This window comes from Theropithecus gelada, chromosome 9, assembly GCF_003255815.1.
Source record: "Theropithecus gelada isolate Dixy chromosome 9, Tgel_1.0, whole genome shotgun sequence".
NCBI classification, from domain to species: Eukaryota; Metazoa; Chordata; class Mammalia; order Primates; family Cercopithecidae; genus Theropithecus; species Theropithecus gelada.
The window spans coordinates 99,667,850-99,690,375 of record NC_037677.1 but is presented as its reverse complement, the minus strand read 5'-3'; the positions used below and the strand labels follow the sequence as shown (position 1 = coordinate 99,690,375).

Below are 22,526 nucleotides of genomic sequence, written 5' to 3'. Positions count from 1 at the left end.
GGGCGCTATAGTCTTCAGTGAGGTTCTGTAGCATCCCTCCCTTAAAACACAGTGGAAGGCACTCCAGTCTGGGTGTTGTTGCTCTTAAAGGGAAGTTCACTGTGGCTTCTAATAGAAATGTCATTAAAAAATGCCCCTTCACCAAGGCTTCTTTCACTTTTTACTTTTCTAACCAACTATTGCAGATAGGAACTGCGTGCCCACCCTGGCCAGGTCTTGAATTGCATCCTATCACAGGACTGGAGGAGACCAATTCTCCCATCTGACGCTTGGCTCCTCTTTGCAATGTGTCCCTCGGAGGAGCTGGCCCTTGGCTGCACCTGCCCTTTGGCTATCGGGAAAGTTTGTCATCGCGCCCATCAAAACGTGCCTCCCTAACTTCAAATGATAGCCTCGCTTCCTCTGTGTGGAGCTTTAGTGCCTTTTCTTCCTCTGCTATTCAAAATAGCCCTTAGATAGGTGGAGAGAGCAATGGTCTACTTAAGTCTCTTCTGCAGGATAAATCCTGCAGCTGTTCATCTTACCCCATTGCCGTCTTAAAACAGGACACTCAGAACAAAACTCCAAGAATCTCCGGTGAGTAAGTACTCCAAGAATCTCCGGTGATGAGTTCGCTTTCTCCTAATTTTCTTTTTTTTGAGACAGGGTCTTGCTTTGTCACCCAGGCTGGAATGCAGTAGTGTGATCTTGGCTCACTGTAGCCCCAACCTCCTGGGCTCAGGGGATTCTCCTGCCTCAGCCTCCTGAGTAGCTGGGACTATAGGTGTGTGCCACCATGCCCAGCTAATTTTTACATTTTTGGTAGAGATGGAGTTTTGCCATGTTGCCCAGCCTGGTCTTGAACTCCTGAGCTCAAGTGATCTGGCTGCCTCAGCCTCCCAAAGTGCTGGGATTATAGGCGTGAGCCACCGCGCCCAGTCACTTTCTCCTAAAATTTTTGTATCTTAACTCTCCCTCCAATTGTCAATTTATGAACTAATTTTCCATTGTTAGACAAATTAAATTCAGAGTGGCAGTTCCCCTTGTTTCCATTTCTACGAGAACAAGGCAAATTAACAATTTATCAGACTTTTATATTTAGCAGAATGGATCTTTGAATAGGTGACCCAATTTTGCTAAGTTTCAGATTCTTTATCTGTAAAACGTGGACCTTTTTTTTTTTTTTTTTTTTGAGACAGTCTCGCTCTTGTCACCCAGGCTGGAGTGCAGTGGTGCAATCTTGGCTCACTGCAACCTCCGCCTCCTGGGTTCAAGCGATTCTCTTGCCTCAGCCTCCCGAGTAGCTGGGATTAGAGGTGTGTACCACCACGCCCAGTTAATTTTTGTATTTTTAGTAGAGACAGGGTTTCACTGTGTTGACCAAGCTGGTCTTGAAATCCTGACCTCAGGTGACCTACCCGCCTCAGCCTCCCAAAGTGCTGGGATTATAGGCGTGAGTGCCGTGCCCAGCCCTGGTACCCATCTTATAAGGTCTGACAAGGGTTAAAAATAAGATAATGTACAGCTTGTCTGACATTAGTAGAGTAGGTACCCCGTAAGTGAGCCCAGTTGGCATTTTCTATTCTTTCTTGTCAGCTTCCTCTCGGACCTTGCCACCATGCGCCCACCCCATGACCAAGCCTTTGCACATGCAGTGACTTCACGCAGGGTGACAGATTAGTCCGTTTTTTTTGAAACGAGATCCTGTGCTTTGGCCACCTATCTCATCACCATTTCTACAGACGCCTTTGAAACAGTTTGTGTTAACATTTGAAGGCTATAAAAACAAAACATTTCAAGGTACTTTGCTTGTCTGAGGTCTCCTGCAGTACTTTTGAGTCTCCTGTTCTCTCCTGAGGAGGATTTTAGGGCGATTTCTCTGATCTTCCAAAGCATCTAGACTCAGTCTGCTTCCTCTCACCCCACTGCCCTCTGTTTGTGTGAGTGGATCCTCTCCTTTGCCAAAAGCCTGCTGCCTGGCTCCATGGCCACCCTCTGGAGGAGCAGGCCCTGCCTTCTGGGTCCCCTTCCACAGCTCGACGGGCGCCAGTGCGAGCAGGGGTGCTGCAACCCTGAGCTTCAGCCCACTGCTCAGAGCCTCAAATGCCATCTTACTTAAAATAGTAATAATAAAGGTCCACATTCTTCATCTGAAGCCCTTGGGGGCCGGAGATGTTTGAATTCTGGAAGGTGATACAGTCTGTACACCCCATGTTACATACACCACCCAGTAATTCTGGGGCGGCCCTCGTCTGCAAACACATTAACTTTTGGTGAGACAGACGAGGATTCACAACAAGTAGAGCGAAAACCGTAGTGACTGACCCCCAGTTCAGGTCAGGTTTTGTGGCCAAATTTATGTTCCAAAGTTTTATGACAGTATAGTAATTATGGAAAAAACTCTGAAGATAAATATAGGAAAGTTGTGTTACCAACTAGGAAATCCCAGCAATTTTAATTAAAGACAGATTAAGCCTTTTCCCTTCTTTTTAATGGCTGGACGTATTAGCTAGGCCCGGCCACCCTCTCCTGCAGGGCAGTCGGCAGCAGCGGGATAGGAATGTGCTGGGTGTTCACTCCAAAACAAAGTCAGGTGGCGGGGAGAAGCAGGGCCGCCTGCCTGGCGGACAGCAGAGGCGCTCACGCTCCGCTCACACAGATGTGGGAAGAACCCAGGAGACAGGAATGTCGTGCACCTGTGTGGATGGGGTATGTTTCTTGCTTACCAAGAAGAGTTTACAGGTCTCAGGCCTTTGGCAAATGGGCTCTATAAAAGCGGCCTCAGGGTTTGAGGCCCTCAGGGCCTCTGCAAACTCCACGCACCATGACTTGCTGAGGTCAGAATAAGAACCAAGAACAGTCCCCTACTGCTGACCTGAAAATTCCAGGTCAGCCACGTGGGCAGGGAGCACTAACAATCCACGCCAGAGCAGCCCTCCCTTTCCATGCTTCGTGGCTACTGTGTGCATGGCGACTTTGCGGTGTTCTGGACTCTCTACCTGCTGTGGCTTATGCTTTCCTGGAGAGCTCGCTATAAAGTTACAGAACCTTAGAGCTTTAGCGCTCCAAGGAACATGAAAACAGCCTGTCCAGGTAAAGGGAGCAGACCCAGCCAGCCAGGCGTGATGGGGGGCAGGGGAGGCAATCAGGAGAATTACGGAAAGGAAGCATGCAGAATTACCTGGAGAACCTGCTGCTAACAACTCTGTTCTGCTGACAACAAAGGTACGAGACAGGGACAAAGGAACTGAAAAATGGAGAAAAACAGGGTGAGATCACATCAAAAGGCAAGAAAAGAGATCTCTGTAATCAAGGGACAGGAGGGGATACTTGTTCTACCAATACAATATGCGCATTCAGTTGCAGAAATGCAAGTCGGTATGGTATAGAAACAAAACAGCACACACTGCTTTCCAGGAAGAGGAATACAGGGAGGCCAAGACCAGGAGAAATCCTACCCATGGGCTTGTTACTAACCACGAAATCTCTTAAGCCAATAATAACTAATTGGGGTTGATAGCTCAAAAGGTGCGACTCTTAAGGGCTTAAATCACTAGTAGCTGCGCAAAAGGGGAGCTCAATTAGTCAACTGCCCTAAGAACCTGACCCAAACTGCTGGTGCCTACACCCCAATACTCACTCACTGCACAGCCTACAGCTTCTCATATGTGCAACTTTAGCTCATTTTAATTTTGACCTGAAGCTCTGAATTGTTAGGAATGCTTTCAAATCTCAAAATAGAGGAAAGTAAGTAAAGAACGCATACACAGATTTCCTGGGAATGCAGACCAGAGTCAGCCTCATCACCGCTTCTCACCACCCCATCAGACTGAAAAGTCTCAGAACATGAAATGTTGAGCAGGAATCACGCCTCTGGGGCAGGCAGTTCTTAAGAACTGATTATTGCAGGCTTTCCCCAGACGGCGAACATCAATAAACAGAAACTTTACCTTGAGAAGTCTACTAACTGTGCTTCTCAATGAATATACAAAATCCCAAATCTTAGCATAAAGTTAAGTAAAATACTAGGCTTTGGAATAGATAAGATGCCATTAATGAAATTCCCCCCGCTTTTTTATTTTGAGATGGAGTCTCACTCTGTCACCGGGGCTGGAGTAAAGTGGCATGCTCTGGGCTCACTGCAACCTCCACCTCCCAGGCTCAAGCGATTCTCCTGCCTCAGCCTCCCAAGTAGCTGGGACTACAGGCATGTGCCACCACGCCTGGCTAATTTCTGTATTTTTAGTAGAGATGGGGTTTCACCACGTTGGCCAGGCTGGTCTCGAACTCCTGACCTCAAGTGATTTCCCCTTCCTTCTTAGCAGTTCCAGACTCAGAGGGCTGCTCACCACGTCCTCTTCTGAATGAGACTTGTCCTTCCATTACAGTTCAACAGAAACTGGGCTGATATTTATGTTTCAGAACCAGTAATTGGTAGAAATGTACAACCCACTCCTAGTTTCTTTTCAAAGTCATCTTATAAATCTGGTTCTGCTCACCTGGGGCTAATTCGAGATCAGCTGCCAAAACTCGTCACAGTCATGGCACCTTTCTGCTATACCCACATTTCCCCTCGTGTTTTCAAGGGGAAAAGGCACTTGTGTGAGGATCACTGCATCCTAGTCTTCTAATAATCACATGAGCTGGTATCATTATATCCTCTTAAGGCGGAGACCAAGAGCCTCGCTCAACATCACACGACCTGCCTGTGATGTAGCTGAAGCTACAACCCAGGTCTTCTCATGCCTAGGTAAGAGCTACCCCATCTCTGTCACTAAGCAGTGAAAACGAAGGTCACCTTCAAGTTTACGACAGAAACCTACTCATTAAGTAGGGTCAGACAGGCCTATGTTCACAATGCGTATGGGTGTTGGTCAGCAGTTGACAGTGGGAACACTGTGCCCCCAGGACTCAAACACCTGCACCAGGATAGTGAGAAGGGGTGTTTGGGACAGAGGAAGTTTAGAAATGCGATAGAATTCTTGACGTCTCAGTGACTTTCTAACCAAAACATCTTTGGGTTCCTCAGACTATTGGGTAGAGCAGTCGATGAAGACCAACGTCACAAAAACTTCCCTTTGAAGCCTGGCTTTCAGGAATTCTTTTAAAATGGGTTATTTTTAGCTTTGAGGTTTGTAAATGAGGTTTCCTAAAACTACACATCATTTGGTGTTTTTGCCACAAGGTGGCACTCCAGCACCTCTGTCGACCTGCCCGACCTGTTCGGGCTGCCTAAGGTGTTAATAGCAAGCGTGTGCACTCTGCCAAGCAGCGCCATCCCCAGCGGCCAGCAAGTCACCAGGTTATCTGTGTTCATGTCTGAGGGAACATCTGGCTGGCTGGCATCTTGGAATCTTGTGCTCAGAGAACTTAGTCAATCCCATGGCCACTCACCCTTAACTGGCTGACTCAACTGGCCAGTTCTCCAGACAAGAGCCGGCCACCACAGGCAGTCAGTATATAGGAACAACCTCATTCGTCCTCAGAAACATGCAAATTAAGACCTCCCAAATTGCTAACATTTAACAGACTCAACAATATCAAGTGCTGGATACAGAGCAACCGGAATTCACACAGCACAGGTTGGGGGTAAGCGGGTACATCAGAGCTGAATCCAGAGGCACACCCTCTGACCCGTAGTGCCAGTCCCAGGTGCACACCCAGCAGAAATGGACAAACACATTCACCCAAAGACATGTACAAGAATGTTCAAAGCCACATATTCATAGTAGCCCCAGACAGGACTACCCCAATGTCTATCAGCAATGAAAGGACACGTGCACTGCTGTGTATTCATATAGTGGCATACTAGACATGGCAAGAGGAAATAAGAGTGTGTTCACATACAGCAACAGAGGTGACGTGACAAGCATGACACTGAGAGAAAGGAGCCAGCCTCTGTGTAACACACACAGTGTCTCCATTTATGCAAACTTCAAAAGCAGGCAAAATTAGGCTAACTGAGAAGTCAAGACAGCTGTTACTCTGGGGGACCAGTGACTAAAAGGGAGTGCGATGGGAGTTCTGTAAGGCTGGTAACGTCCTGTCTCTTGATCTGGGTGCCGCTTTACACATGTGTTCAGTTTGTGAGAATTCATGGAGGTGTGTATACTTAGGATTTGTGCAGATTTTCTGCATATATGATATACTTCAAAAAAATGTTCAAAAAGGAAATGAATGGGTCAGCTGGCAGATAGAGAAAGATGACAGGAGAGGGGCCTTAATTCCTAACATGTGGCCCTGCCCTATGCGGCTGAGAACCAAACGTACCTGGAGAGGCTGTCAGGGCCATCACGCCGTAGTATGAGAAGGCGCTCGCTTCAAACTTCATACCTTCTTTCCCAGCTTCCACTTCCACTTTCCCCTGTGGAGAGAAAAGGCAGGTATTTTCAGTCCAGTTGCAAGAGCCTATTGGCGCACTCTGTACAATATTAGGTCCTTCCTTAGATTTTTGTCGAATTTCCTTTCCCAACACTATTGAGGGAGTAAAGCTTCAGTTCATCTTTCCCACTGAGAGGAGGTGTCTCATTCATTTTAAATATGAAAACTGGATTTGGCTGATTGTGCAGAGGTGACAGTGTAAATGTGATGTTTATTTTTAAAATAATTTTTATATTAAAAACTTAAAATACAATGTTCTTTGTGGAGATAGATCTATGTTACCTAGGCTGGTTTTGAATTCTTGAGCTCCAGTAATCCTGTCTCACTTCTCGGCCTCCCAAAGTGCTCCCCAAGGGATTACAGGCGTGAGCCACTGTGCCTGGCCTGTAATGTTTACTTTCTGTGAGTCCACTTAGTATCTTCCCAATATCTGTAGTTCTTGGATTCTTCAGGCCTCCAGCTATGAAAAGACGGCACTCTTGCTCCATCAGTGGGACCAAGCACCAAGACGATGCTGGGCGATGGCTGTCCAAGGAGCCAGAGCTGGGGCTGAATCAGGGTCAAGGGCCGACATGGTTCATGGCCATGGAACAGAGAGGAATAACCTGGGTAGAACCCACTCTCGTCTCACGAGCACGGTGTTCTGACCACTGAACAGACCCCTCGCAGGCTGGTAACTTGCTGTCTACACTCCTGGAGGCACTTAAGCTCCAGGGGATTTTTCTCCTGTCTTGGAAAAGCACTTTGAAGAAAGTCTCCTTCCGTTAAAACAAAGTTCCCCTCTCCTCCCCCTAAGATTTTCCCTTTTCTTCACTTTCGCTAACTTGTCTACAACTTCTCGTTTACCTTGATGAGTTCTTTTGGGACAGAGTGTCTTATTCATCCCTGGAACCCTAGGGTCCACTGTAATCCCTGCATGGTAGGTGTTCACTGTGTTTTCTGGGCTACTGAAATGCTCTCATAAGTCAGTTTCACTTTTAGATTTTCAGGCTAAGGGTCAGAAATGCTCTTGTTCCCATTACTACAACTGTGTGAGGCATCCTTTACAATGGGTAAACAAAAATTAAGATGCCATGTATTGAAAAGGAATTGTGCTAACACATCAGTGTTTTATGAATTCATTTAATGCGCACAACTCAACGCAGTAGACAAATCACTCCCCTCCCACAAATCAAGGGAGGGGGGATCAGCAAGATTTAGTAAAGAACAAGCTCTTCATCAGGGTGCTAAAAGGCTGGGAGCAGTGGTTCATACCCATAATCTCAGCACTCTGGGAGACCGAGACGGGCAGATTGCTTGAGCCCAGGAGTTCAATACCAGCCGGGGCAACACAGCAAGACCCCATCTCTACAAAAAATACAAAAATTAGCCAGGTATGGCGGCGTGCACCTGTAGTCTCAGCTACTTGGGAGGATTACTTGAACCTGTGAGGCAGTGAGCCGTGATTGTGCCACTGCACTCCAGCACGGGCCACAGAATGAGACCCTATCTCAAAAAAAAAAAAAAAAAAAAAAAAAAGATGCTATGCCACCTGATGCAAACTATTATTTTATATTAAGTTTCCAATTATGAAAGCTCTTTCTTGGGCCATTTCTTCAGAAGATGAACTACTGCCTTTCAGGTTTTCATGTTCAACAGAAATGACAGTTCACCAGTCCCTAGCCAATTATCTTGCTGTATAAACTTATAATTCTACCCATGATATAAAATCCACCTGCAAATGGGCAGGTAATGAAAACCCTCCCCACACGGGCAGGGCCCTACAGGTGACACTGTGGAGTCGGAGATGACAGCTGTCATCCCCCACAGGCTGACCACGCAGCAGGGACAGGTGAGCACCTGAAAAGCAATGGCCCACAACATGGCACACAAGAGCTCAGCATGAGGAAAAAGACATTGGGAACAGAAGCTCCCAGAAAAATCTTACTTCTTGTTCTTACATAAAGACAAATCACACACAGGAAGGAAAAGCTGTGGATGACCAAGAGAAGGGGACAGCACGGGGGAAGCCCAGGGCGGCAGCAGCGGCCGGCCAGGCTCTGGATTTGCAGGGAGGAGTGAGGGCAGGTCTGGAAGGCAGCTGGGTGAGCAGATCCCCAGGCGATGGGCTGGCATGGTTGGGTCCTGGGTGGAGGAACAGAGTTTGCTTCTGCGAGGGTGGCGGCCACAGGGCTGAGGAGGGACTGTAGTAGAGAAGCTATTGATAAGGGATTCAGAGAAGCCATCAGGGAGACAGGAGTATAGGAACCAGAGGCCCATCGGGAGGGGCTGAGGAACACGGACACCACGAGTGGGAGAAAGAAGGTCTAGAGAGAGGTCAGGGCTGGAGACATGGACCTGAGACAGGAAAAGGACTGAAGCGTGGCCCACAACTGAGAGCAGGAGGGAAAACTGAAACCGTAACAGGACCACGGCAGAGCCTGACAAGGGAGGCCCAGAGAGCAGCACCATGGCAGAAGAGCAGGGGACAGGAGAATTCCAGGGGCAAGGACGGTCAGGGCCTCAGGTGCTCAAGGCCGCCGGGGAGCAGCATCACTGACCACAGGCCGCTGGGGTATGCAGGAGGCTTTCCTACCCCATAGAGGATTCAGTGGGGGCACGGTGGTCCCGGCAGGAGAGGGACAGGCAGCAGGACGTCCCCATCTGTGGGACCACAGGAAGGCTGTTGAAAATTCGGGACTCTGGGTGCTGGGGAAGTCCCTGAAGTAGGGTCCCTTCAGAGAGGAGGGGAGGAACAAGGTTCAGAGATAGCAACAAACACAGGAGTGGCTGCGGTACGTGTCTCCCCAATTCTGTGTCCATCTCTTCCTGAACTGACACTTATGTGCTGGCTGCAAATGTCTGCTTTGTAGTTTGTAACCTCAAGAGTGGCTGCGTGACCAGCTCAGGCTGACCTTCCGTGCAGGAAATCGGGAGGAAGGGTCAAATGCAGTGGAGCCTCATGGTGACTTCCATTCCTGGGGGTCTCCAGTTATCTGGAGCATTTGTTGTTCAAGTTATAGGGGCTTTTGTGTTGTGTCCCTGCAGAGAGATGTCAGGTCACTATTCTTTGGAGATAAACTGTCAGGCCCAGTAGGGCTGGCACTACCAAAACATGACTATAAAACAGAAAACCATGCATCTTTTTTCCCCTCTATTTAATCCATAGGTTCACACCATCTGTCTCTTGGAAGTGTGCAGTGGTTCCACTCAGGCATGAAGCTCTGCCTTGCACACTCAAAGCAGAGATTCCCAAATTACTGACTCTGGCTCTGGCCCTCGGGCATTCTCATTTAATGATATAGGTGAATCTGGGCATGAGGATTTTATTTAAAAAGCTCTCCAGGTGATTCTAGCAAGCCGCAAACTTTGGGAATCATTGCTTTAAGGCTCTGTCTGTGACGAGTGGCCCCAGCCCTGGAAACTGTGTGCCTGGCCTCTCAAGGGACTCCCTCAAAGGCAGTGTAGCTGAGTCGGCCGATTAAGCAAGGGCAGCTGCAAGACTCAAAACTCCAGACCACTGCCATTCCAGTTGATGCTTCCTCTGTCCTTCAGACAGGATCCCAGGCAGGGGAGGATCTGCCATCTTGCCTCTGGACTCCATCTAGTCGAGATCCACTGTTACAGGGTGGATACGCTAGCTCAGTGTATTCCTAGACATTTCCATCCTAATGGCCAGTAAGACACACCTCTACAAAGACAGATACAGGGAAAGACATGGGGTTGCCAAATTTGTTTTTCATAAAGATGGTTTTAAAATTTATTTTTTTCAGACAGGGTCTTGCTCTGTCACCCAGGCTGGAGTGCAGTGGTGCAATCACGGCTCACTGCACCTGCGGTAAGAATCCTGCAGCCTTGAACTCTAGAGCTCAAGCAATGCTTATACCTCAGCCTCCTGAGCAGCTGGCACTACAGGCGTGCACCACCATGCCCAAATAATTTTTTCTATTTTTTTCATAGAGACAGGGTCTCACTATGTTTCTCAGGCTGGTCTTGAACTCCTGGCTGCTCCTCCCTCCTCGGTCTCCCAAAGTGTTGGGATTACAGGCATGAGCCACCGTGCCTGGGCAAAATAAAGGTATTTATTTAAAAAAACACAACTATTGCCAGGCACAGTGGCTCACACCTGTAATCCCAGTTACTGGGGAGGCTGAGGCAGGAGGATTGCTTGAGGTCAGGAGCTCAAGACCAGCCTGGGTGAAATAGTGAGGCACTGTCTCAGAAAAAAACAAAAAACAAAAAACCCAAAACCCAGCTATCTACTGTTACCATCATTTCATAAAAGACCAGACATTTAACCCCTTAAATTTAGAAAATATATCATTTCAGAGTAACAGGTCTTCAAACTGAATACACATAGCTTTATGAAAAGCTCATTGCAACTGCATTTTTCTCATTCTGCCTCAAACTGACAAGAACTTTGTTAAAAATATCTCAGCACTTAGGAAGAGTTATCACATTAGAGTAATTTTACTTCATAAAAAATTGTAATAGATTAAAGGGTACCTGCAGCTCTTTCAGTTCTATAAGAGCATTCTATGACTCTACAATTCCAAGAGTTTTCAAACCTGCCCACCCCTCTGCATCCCTCTCTATAGGATTTAAACTTTTCTGGCAGGCAAGTTTTAAAAACATCCGGTAAACATATCTTATTCATTTACATGTTAGTGGTTCCAAAAAACAATCATTTTCAAATAACCTTACCAGTATACAAATTAGGGCCCAGGAGGAGATGGCTTACCTGGCTTGAGATTAATTAGGTATCTTTTCAGATAACAACTTTTTCCATATAAGGAAGCTACATATTGATTTTACTTTTGAAACATTTGTAAGTTTACTCTAGTCAAGCGTATCACCAAAAAAACCAGGACAGGACATGATGAATTCCAAGAATTCCCAGAGGGAAGTAGGGCTTCGTGCTTATAAACTGACTAACTTGGAAGAAGGCCTCACTGGACCAGCAAAGTTGGCTTCCTGAGTAAAGTATCTCTCACAGCATCCTGCCCTTCTTTGGACAAAGGTATCAGATAACCTCTTCTCAAAGTTTCTAAGTGTCCACAACCTACTCAACAGCCCGTGCCACGCCTGGCTTCAAAGTGGAATCCTAAGCTTCCCTAGCCAGCGTGGGCCCAACCACACTGGTGCAAACAGCGCCAACCAGAGGATCAGTGCATGTGGCTCCGAGGTGGGACTTCCCCATGTGCCACATGCTGAGCGGCCACCTGGTCTCCCGCTCACTGTCTTGTTTTTCAAATCGCCATCACAAAGTATTCCGGGGGGGCCTGACTCCTGAAAGGAGGTGATGAGATGCCAGGGGCACAGAGACTGGGTTGTATTAACCGAGAGGGGTGGCAGCACCCAAAGATGCCCACTCAAAGCCTGGGGAGACCTGGTGCCCCAACACTCTCTAGCAATGCTTTCAATCTGGAGCCTGTGATGGAATGGCCAGACTCAGCAAGTTTGCTAAATTTACTTTTCAAAATGTTGATAGTTAACATTAATCTAGACACATTTTGGACCATCTGACTGACCATTTTCCAATCAAGTGCTACCACCAGATGTCAGTGCCAGCAGCCACCTTGGCCACTCTGGTGCCACGTGGTATTACTTGGAGCATCACAGCTAAGCCTTGCTACTGTCAGCTGGGAGCTTGCTGGTAACGCAGCATCTCAGACTCCACCCCAGACCTACGGAAGCATTGATTTCGTACTGAAGGATCTGCAGTTCAACAAGACCCACAGGTGAATCCTCTGCACATTAAACTGTGAGAAGCACTAAGCTAATGAGTAGGAAACAGAGTGGGATTTAACAGGGAAGTAATTCAGTCACACCCAGTGGAGGCCAAATTATAGCACAACACACCATAGAAACATTCAAAGTAGCTCAGATTTGGCAAAGGGCTGGAGGGTGCTGTCATCTTGGACACACAAAGGCCCAGGTGTGCTGACTGCAAGGGAGCTTGCACTGCAGCAGCCCTCCACAGCCCTGGGACAGGGCCCTTCCGGATCAGCCAAATATCACCTACACATTGAGAGTTTATTCATTTAATAGTTTTGGTTTATAGTTCTATATGAGAGTTCTAAAGCAAAGGGAGCTTATACCTAGTCAATTTTACATTGACATATACTTAAGTAGTACCATTTTAAAAGTTTCAATGCTGGGTGTCCAAGTAAAATGGGTGTGTTATCTGTGCTTGACTCAAGATTGAGGATCCGTTACTGCACGGGGGTACACAGACCATGCAACTTAAAAACCCATGAGGAGGTTGCTATTAAAAGCTTAAATTCTCCTTCCCATATCAGGTGAAGGGTGAAGGCATACTAAGCATTGTCAAGGGCTGTATAAATCTAAGATGCCACCTGCCATCTCCACAAGAGGACGACCCCTGTTTATAGGGAAAAGTCCCTTTTGAATCCATGTCAGATGCTCTAAAAAAAAGAGTGTGGATGGGCCGGGCACAGTGGCTCCCACCTGTGATCCCAGCACTTTGGGAGGCCGAGACAGGCAGATCATGAAGTCAAAGATCGACACCATCCTGGCCAACATGGAAAAACCCCGTCTCCACTAAAATACAAAATTAGCCAGGCATGGTGGTGCATGCCTGTAATCCCAGCTACTCGGGAGGCTGAGGCAGGAGAATCGTTTGAACCCGGCAGGGAGTCAGAGGTTGCAGTGAGCCGAAATCGCGCCACTGCATTCCAACCTGGCGACAGAGCAAGACTCCATCTCAAAAAAAAAAAAAAAAGTGTGGATGAAGTGGGAGGCAGGCAGAAGGAATGAGGCACAGGGAATGAGGCAGAGGGAGAGGGAAGGAGGAACATTAATTTGGGGCATGAAACCAATAAAAAAAATTAACTCTGGGGCGGGGGGAGTATTCCTTTCTGTAGGTTATGTAATGGCAAATAAAACAGGTATTTCTTTTGTTTTCCTTATGTTTTCACATATTTCTTAGTTATTCTTTATGTTTCCTAAATTATAATCTGGTTATGTGCTGTGGAAAAGCAATCATACTATTTTTTATTAGCTCATTTAGACATTTTACTCCCCAAAGAACCAACAAATCCTCACCAACTGCATAAATTATACAATGATCCATTACTTTTTTTTTTTTTTTTTTAGACGGAGTTTCCCTCTGTCACCCAGGCTAGAGTATAGTGACATGATCTTGGCTCACTGCAACCTCAGCCTCCCAGGTTCAAGCGATCCTCCTGTCTCAGCCTCCCAAGTAGCTGGGACTACAGGCATGCACCACCATGCCTGGCTTTTTTTTGTATTTCTAGTAGAGATAGGGTTTCACCACACTGGCCAGTCTGACCTCAAGTGATCCACCCGCCTCAGCCTCCCAAAGTGCTGGGATTAACAGGTGTGAGCCGTCACGCCCAGCCTATTGCTCTACTTTTATTAGGAAAATGGTTCATAACAGTTATAATCACTGTGAACACACTCTTTTTTTACTTGACATTTTTGCACATGCTTTCCACTTCTTCCATTACTACATAGTGATCCCTCATATTATCATCATCTCACTTTAATTAGTTAGATATGAACTGGGCTGGGTATAGTGGCTCACGCCTGTAATCCCAGCACTTTGGAGGCCAAGGTGGGCGGATCACGAGGTCAAGAGTTCGAGACCAGCCTGACCAACATAGTGAAACCCCGTCTCCACTAAAAATACAAAAATTAGCTGGGCGTAGTGGCACATGCCTGTAATCCCAGCTACTTGGGAGGCTGGGGCAGGAGAATCACTTGAACCCGGGAGGCGAAGGTTGCAGTAAGCTGAGATTGCACCACTGCATTCCAGCCTGGGCAACAGGGCGAGACTCCGTCTCAAAAAAAAAAAAAAGGATATGAACTGTTTCTACTATTTTATAGTTAATAGATTTGCTATAAATATATTTGCATAGATACCTTTGTAAAGCAATGATTTATTTAGATGGGAGGCTGCCAGTTTAGGATATGATTTATTGTACTTTTTCTTTTTTGTCCACCATTCACAGTTAAAAATGTGAAGGGATGGGGTATCCGTCTTCTAAAATCAGTAATAGATGCTTAACTTTGTCAACTGTCTTTCTGACATCTACTGATATAAATCAGAATTTTTTTTACTACTTTCCCAATTAATGTGACATATTTTGGTTTTGTTGTTCTTAAACTGGCACTGCATTCCTAAAACAAATCCAGTTCAGTCGCAGCCACAAGTCAGTAACCCTGGGTGTGTGTTGCTATCTGCTACCATTTTATTTAGAAATTCTATATCAATGTTGACAAGTGAGATTGGCCTATATTATCAGATCTTAGGATTTAGGATTAAGCCCATATCACCCTTAAAGAATGCAATTGACTATCATGCCATCTTGTTTTATAATATAGAAATTGTGAGTTTTTTGAAGATTGAATATTTTTTCTAGCAAATCCTTTTATTCTAGCTGCTTTTATAGGGGAGGAGAGAACTTTTTTTTTTATCTTTTATCACATCAATTATGCCAATAGAAGACTGACTTTGTTGACATTTTTAAAGAGCCAAATCTTGATTGTATTTATGGGTTATAAGGCATTTTCAATTTTAAATTATTATTATTATTATTATTATTATTTTTTGAGACAGAGTCTCACTCTGTTGCCCAGGCTGGAGCACAGTGGCGCGATCTTGGCTCACTGCAACCTCCGCCTTCTGGGTTCAAGTGATTCTTGGGCCTCAGCTTCCTGAGTAGCTGGGACCACAGGCACACGCCAACACATCCAGCTAATTTTTGCATTTTTAGTAGAGACGGGGTTTCACCATGTTTGCCAGGCTGGTGTCAAATTCCTGACCTCAAGTGATCCGCCTGCCTCAGCCTCCCAAAGTGCTGGGATTACAGGCGTGAGCCACCACGCCTGGCCAGTTTAACAATCTTTACTAATTTGTTATTTTTTAGTTTGCTGCTTTGCTCTTTTTTCACATAATTATAGTTCTCTATTTTCTTTTTAAGTACTTAGAGGAATAAGATTTCTTAAAACTGACAGACCACCTATATGGTATTTACATTATTTAAAAATAGACTTTTATGGTAATACTATATATATTTTATTACATTCTATATGTTTTCTCTAACTCAGTTGCTATTTAGGACTTTTATTTTGCCATTAGCTCTATTTTAAAATTACTTAAATAGTACATGCATGAGGTGAGAAAGTTAAACTATACAAGGAAGAAGGCAGTCTTCCTTCCACCCTATTTCCAGCCTTCCAAGTTGCCTCCTTAGAGAGACTTGCTGTTACCAGTTTCTTGGGTAACCTTCTGAAGATAATTCATGTAGATGCATGTTTATTTCTTTTACAAAAATGAGAGGACATTATACACTGTGTTCTGTGTCTTGAATATAAGCCTACATAAAAGAATTTATCACAATTTTAACATGGCTTAGTATTTTTTAATATATGGCCTTTTCTTTAAATTTATCTTATTTTTTTGGAGATGGGGTCTCACTCTGTCCCTCAGGCTGGAGTGCAGTGGCACCATCTCGGCTCACTGCAACCTCTGCCTGCCAGGCTCAAGCGATTCACCCACCTCAGCCTCCCGAGTAGCAGCCACCACTCCTAGCTAATGTTTGTATTTTTGTAGAGACAGGGTTTCACCATGTTGCCCAGGCTGGTCTTGAACTCCTGGACTCAAGTGATCCACCCACCTCAACCTCCCAAAGTTCTGGGATTACAGGCATGAGCCACCACACCCGGCACTTTTATGTATTTTTCATTTCTAATTTTATTTCATTATGATCGATTCAGGTAGTTTTATGAAATTTATTTTTGTATTTACTAGCATGTACACTGTAACATGATAAATGATCAATTTTATGAGTCACATAGCTTTTTTATTGAGACATTCTCACTCTTTCACCCAGGCTGGAGTACAGTGGCACCATCATAGCTCACTGCAGCCTCGAACACCTGGGCTTAAGCAATCCTGCCTCAGCCTCCTGAGCAGCTGGGACTGTAGGCACAGGTCACCAAGCCCGGCTAATTTTTAAAAAAAATTTTTGTAGAGAAGGGGATCTTGCTCTGTAGCCCAGGCTGATGTCAAACTTCTGGCCTTAAACGATCCTCAAACGATCCTCCTATCTTGACCTCCCAAAGTGCTGGGATTATAGGTATGAGCTACCACACCCAGCCCACATAATCAAGAGAAATATACTTTCAAAAAAGCTTATGTTTAATTTTCTCTAAATCTGTTAATTCTATTTTACGAGTTATTCAGTTTAAAACTGACTTTTTTCAGTATGCCTGATCTTTTATGATGGTGTAAAAAACACTTCCACCAAAATTATGTTCCTATTTCTACTTACATATGTATTTTATTATTTAAAGCATGTAGAGCCAATAAAGTTTTTTCCATGATTTACTGTGCTTTTAACTGTCTTTTTTGCTTCTGAAATGCATTTTAGTGTAAAGATCTACTTTTTCAGATAACTTGAAGTTTTCGCTTTTTTATGCATATGTAGTGGGAGGTATATACATGGTAACTTACAAAATACTCTTGTTTACTTAGGTAATTTTCCTTGAATAATTTGGAATTTATCTTATCTAGGACCTAAACTAAAAAATGATGTGTTTCTATTTACAATTATATTCCTATCAGTTACTTAAAGGGTTTTTTCCTGAAGGGAGAGCATCTCACCGGCACTGAGACCAGGAAGGGAAAGGCAGATACTACTGCTTCCTTCTTATTTAGTGCTCTTGAAATGCAGCGGAGGCCAGACACAGTGGCTCATGCCTGTAATCCCAGTGCTTTGGGAGGTCGAGGCAGGTGGATCACTTGAGGTCAGGAGTTCAAGACCAGCCTGGCCAACAAGGTGAAACCCCATCTCGACTAAAAATACAAAAATTAGCCAGGTGTGGTGGAGCATGCCTGTAATCCCAACTACCTGGGAGCTTGAGGCAGGAGAATTGCTTAAATTTGGGAAGCGGAGGTTGCAGTGAGCCTAGATCACACCATCGCACTCTAGCCTGGGTGACAGAGCGAGATTCCATCTCAAAAAAAAATAAAAAAATAAAAAATAAAAATGAAAAAAAGTGGAACATGCTCCCTAAAGTGGCAGGAACTTCCAGTGTTGGCTCAGTGACATATTATGTAGAATATGCTTTGTAATGATGGCAACTATGCCAGATTGACCAAAACTGTGAGGGTGTTTCATTTTGCTCTTCTCTTCGTACCTTAGATAATTGTCTGTCTGCAAGATCATGTTTTTCACCAAACATCTCCGTAAGTCCTGTTCATCAAACATATACACACTACTTATAAAACCCCCATGGCATTATCAGCCTAACAGTTCAAAAAACTTGTCACCTTTCTATATGTATTTAACACAAATTGGTATACAAACACAGGTAAATATACATGTCTTATCAAAAATATCTTAAAAGATTTACTTGTAAATGGACAGAGATTATGAAGTCCCCTATCCATAAGATTTTTAGACCCATGGCTTTCTTATACAGCAATAAAGCATTACTGAATCACAACTTCATAAATGCTAACTGTACAAAAGGAGACAACTGAAAACCACATCGTTTCTAATATTACCACTGAAATTCACAATGTCAATCTTCCAATTCCTCCTGTGACAGTCTTCAATGTATCCAGTTTCTTCAGGCTTAAGGAATATTCACATCTCACACTTATGAGAAACATGAATGTTTTATTCCCTTACCGCAGTAAATAAACTAAATTCCCAACAGTGCACTCAGAGTTTCAAGCTTATATATCTCCAGAGAGGAAAAAAAAAACAATTGAGGAAAACTAAATTTAGAAGATGAATCAGGGTACTAAATTAGTAAACTCGCAAACAGAAGTTTCTAAGAAGGACTGTAAGAAAGTGACATGCAATTAGCTAACCCTCGGCATTTTCCTACTCCTCACTCCTGCTTCCAGACACCACAATGCTGCCCAAACACAGGGTCACATGAACACAACACTTTCCCAAGTTTGAATCTACACATTTGATCACATTAGCATTTTATCGACTAATATCCACTTTGGCCTCCATGCCAAGGATAGAGCTCTATTAAGTGAGACTGTGATAAAACAAGGACTCCTGTCAACCCACACCAAAGCCACTCAAAGGAAGTTCAGAATGAACTGACCTTCCCACCTCATACTGAATTATGTTACAGTGAGAAGGAATTAGCTACCCTGCTGTAAGAGGCTGTAATTATCCTATCAGTTCCTCTATAAAACAGTTTGGTTGGTAACCAGATATAAAAACAGCAACAAATGGATTATTTTGGTGGTGTTAATGGAAGAGATGCTAAGGTATCTCTAAGAAGCTGTATAAACTTAAGTCCTAATGAAGGATGGAAAAAAGGATGGAAAAAGGACCAAAGAACCATGACACTTAAATTTCAAACACCCACTGAGATCTGGACATGTACTGGTAAACTCTCCCAAACTCTTCAAAAAATTTAACAATTGAATTCACCATTTTCATCGAACTCAATCACTAAGTGCATCCCCCCAACTTTTTTTTTTTTTTTTTTTTGAGACAGGGTTTTGCTCTGTCACCCAGGTTAGAGTGCAGTGGTACAAACATGGCAACCTCCTGGGCTCAAGCAATCCCCCCGCCCACTGCCCCCTGTCTCAGCCTCCCAAGTAGCTGGGACCACAGGTGCATGCCACCACATCCAGCTCATTTTTAAATTTTTTGTAGTGACAGGGGTCTCACCATGTTGCCCAGGCTGGTCTTGAACTCCTGGCCTCAAGCAATCCTCCCACCTTGGCCTCTCAAAGTGATGGAATTACAGGTATGTGCCACTGCACCCAGTCAAAGTACCTTTTAGTATTGAAAATTTAAGTAACTATTGGCAATGCTTTAATTAGAATTACTTTACAGATATGAAAACAGGAAGATGAAATTATCCCATGTCTAAGGCTGCCCCCTATAGAAAGGGTTCAGTATGTACACGGCGACACCCATTCACTTACACCAAACTGAAAGATGGATACTCAGGGAGAGCAAACCACTACTGAATAATTCTTCTGACCTGCAGAATGAGAACGAAGTAGTCTACTGGCTTGTTGCGCTGGTAGAGGTAGTATTCAGGGGCTTTCTTGTTCTTCTCATCATACTTCAGTTCCTGGATGACATTGGGATGCTTTAGCAGCCTTAGAAGGATCTTCTCTGACATCTGGGATGGGCTAAATGCTTCTACTTCTATAGATATAAACACAACTTGATATTACATTTCAAACGGAGGGAGAAAAATTATACTATTAATAGTAATTGAGGTGTTTAGATAAGAATACTTGGAATCAAAGTGATAGTATTTGGATGGATGAGGCTTCCGTTTGGTGATCCACTGGGGACAGATTACCTGGGAGAAATTAGAAAGTGCTGAATTCTCACATTTTTTCCTTTTACTTCTTTCCTTTTCAACCCATCATGGACTTCAGTCCTCATAAAACTACACTAATTTGACTGACAGAAATGAAAATCAACCGCAAGCGGGCTCCTTGAGTGCGGGGGATGCCCCTCAACAAGCCATAACAGTCTGACTGTCGACAAACAGCCAAAGGAAGAAGCCAAGGTCAGGAGCATCGGGTGCTGTTAGTGCCAGCGCACACACACGGGTGCCCCACGTCTCCCTCTCCCACTCAACTACCCCGAGGAATGTGGGGAACAAAGAGGGTTGAGACTGGAAATAAGGGCAGGGCATGTGCACACATCAACATGCTAATTAAAAAAAAAAAGTAACGTTCAAAAGTATTTACGAAGATAGCAATTTTATTTTAAATACAAAAACAAAAATTACTGACTGAAAGGTGCTATCCTACAACTGGACTCTATGATATCTCAGAAGCAGAGTAGGAGACTTAGTTTTAGTGTTTTTTTTTTTTTTTGAGAAGGAGTCTCAATCTGTCACCCAGGCTGGAGTGCAGTGGTGCGATCTCGGCTCACTGCAACCACCACCTCCCGGGTTCAAGTGATTCTTCTGCCTCAGCCTCCCGTGTAAATGGGATTACAGGCGCCCACCACCATGCCTGGCTAATTTTTGTATTTTTAGTAGAGATAGGGTTTCATCATGTTGGCCAGACTGTCTCAAGCAATCAGCTTGCCTTGGCCTCCCCAAGAGCTGAGATTACAGGCAATGAGCCACCATGCCCGGCCTAGATGTTTAGTTTTAATTTGTGGTTCTTAAATGATGAGGAACAGTATTATCAAAACTAGAAAAAGAATAATAAGTGAAAGACATTGTCTGTTATTTTCTAATTATGTATTTATGAAAGCTGTAAGTTCTGTATTAACTTGACTTTTTTGTAATAAGACAGTCATTATAGGAATTTTAGAAAATACAGAAAAAGAAGAAAGTAAAAATTATCTATAAGCCAACCACTCAGATTACCATTCTGAGCAATTGAGTGAGAATTTCTTTCCAGTGCCATGCCTAGGCACGTGTGCTCATGTATCCATGTGTGTATACACAAAAACACAACTCTAATCTTAAAGTACACATAGTTTTAGATTGTTTCTCCCCACTTTGTATTAAGTTATGAATATTTTCTAATGTGATAAATATTATATTGAGCATTTCCAGGCTTCTGAGAACGCAACCTTAAAGAGTTACACAGCATTCCGTCAGGTGGTTACGGCTAGCCTTCTTTTAAACATGGTTTAAGTCTACTGCATGCAGATGAAAGGCACTGGCTGCCTATCAGGGACACTGATGTCTTCTAAAGCCAATGGATGCTTTAGACTTTTTCACACTTCCCCTGGCCACCAGAGCTCAACCCTGGAGAGCATCTGGGGATGGGAGAAGGGTTGGTCAGTATCTTAAGTTCATTCAACGTTGACCTCTCTGGAGCAGTCAGTGCCGGCTGGGTTGGTGGTTTAAACAACATGAACACTTGCCTCCTGAAATGGACTCAAGTTAATCTGATCTGAGGAGGCCATCAAGAAATCCATATCAAAGTTCTTAGAATTTGATTTCATTAAAACCATAAAAGATAAAGATTTAATTGTGAAAACCTAGTTTTCTTCTTTGCAAATCACAGCCCCTGTGTTACCACTGATGTCCAACTGTGCTTCCAGGACAAGCTGAAGAGAGACTGGACTCAATTGTCCATCAAACAAGCTGGTGCCAGGCTGGCACCATCAGCCTGCTCCACCAGCTGGCTCTCCCACAGACCTAGCTGGAAGGAGATGGCCTGGCCTACTGTTCACATGCAGTGTGGCACTAACATTCATCCTTACCTTTCAGACCAATTTTAAGTTACTGGTCCACCCCTGGTAAATGTCTCAGAGGGTTCATGCCGACACTGAACATAGGAGAGGAGAGAATTTAAAAAGAAAAAAACAAAACAAAACAAAAAAACAAAAAAACAAAAAACAAAACACAAAAGTGGCATTACTTATCACCCCATTTCCCAGTGTCCACCCCCAGCCCACCCCAGTCAGTGGTGGGTGAGAAACACACTCCAGGGTTGGTAGAGATCTCAAACTGTGATAAGCTGCACTTGCCTGTTGCTAGGAAACGGTGCATGGCCAGGAGGAGCTGTGGTGATATTTTAACCTTCATCTCGCTGTCTGTCTGCTTAAAGGCAGAAAAATCTTGCTTTCGTTCCCGGTGAGCTACTTTCTTTTTTGTTCTGTTGTCAGCTAAGGGAGGAATGAAAAGAGAAAAAAAAAATAAGAAAATGCATCCCATGAGATCAGGGCTCTTTCTGAATGAAAAAGACAAAATATATTGGAAGGGCTGGACTGTATTTCCAGATGCAGGCGCTCTATGCACAGATGCCACAGGGAAGGAGGAAGGGAGGGCCAGATCCTCATCAACTCAGCACAGCAGCCTGGGCACCACGCAGTCCACAGCAGGTGACCACAGGCAGCCTGATTAGTGAATGTACTTCAGGAAGGTCTGCAGAGGGCCCTTGTGAGCATAGCATCAGGCAAATGCTGACAGAGCCTCTCACAGGACCCACAGAAGCATATAGCAACAGGGCGTGCAGCCTGGAGTGCACAGTCCACTGCTGCTCAATGTCACCATACTCCAGCAAAGGACCACCACTGTGTACACACAAGGGAGGAGTGTCCCTGCCTGTAAGAGGCCCCTCATCTCTGCTGAAAGACAACACACAAATGAAACCCCCTTAAGAAACAAACAAGAATGCTTTCGCAGAGCAGTGTTTTAATAATATCTGTTTGCTTCACTGCTAC

The 22,526-nt window shown here is 44.6% G+C and overlaps 1 protein-coding gene across 3 annotated transcripts in view; it reads right to left on the bottom strand.

Moving 5' to 3' along the window:
* The window catches only part of CNNM2 (cyclin and CBS domain divalent metal cation transport mediator 2), a 164,097-nt gene that overhangs the window by 3,129 nt on the left and 138,442 nt on the right, over window positions 1–22,526 (bottom strand). Inside the window, exons 3-7 of one of the 3 annotated variants that reach the window (XM_025396732.1) lie at window positions 21,831–21,968; window positions 19,357–19,526; window positions 6,246–6,343; window positions 5,448–5,460; window positions 241–268 (exon numbers count right to left, since the gene is read on the bottom strand). In XM_025396732.1, the coding sequence (XP_025252517.1) occupies window positions 241–268; window positions 5,448–5,460; window positions 6,246–6,343; window positions 19,357–19,526; window positions 21,831–21,968 (447 nt within the window). Of the gene's footprint in view, window positions 1–240; window positions 269–3,160; window positions 3,227–5,447; window positions 5,461–6,245; window positions 6,344–19,356; window positions 19,527–21,830; window positions 21,969–22,526 lie in introns of all 3 variants that reach the window. The other 2 variants (XM_025396730.1, XM_025396731.1) reach the window with 2 other exon arrangements.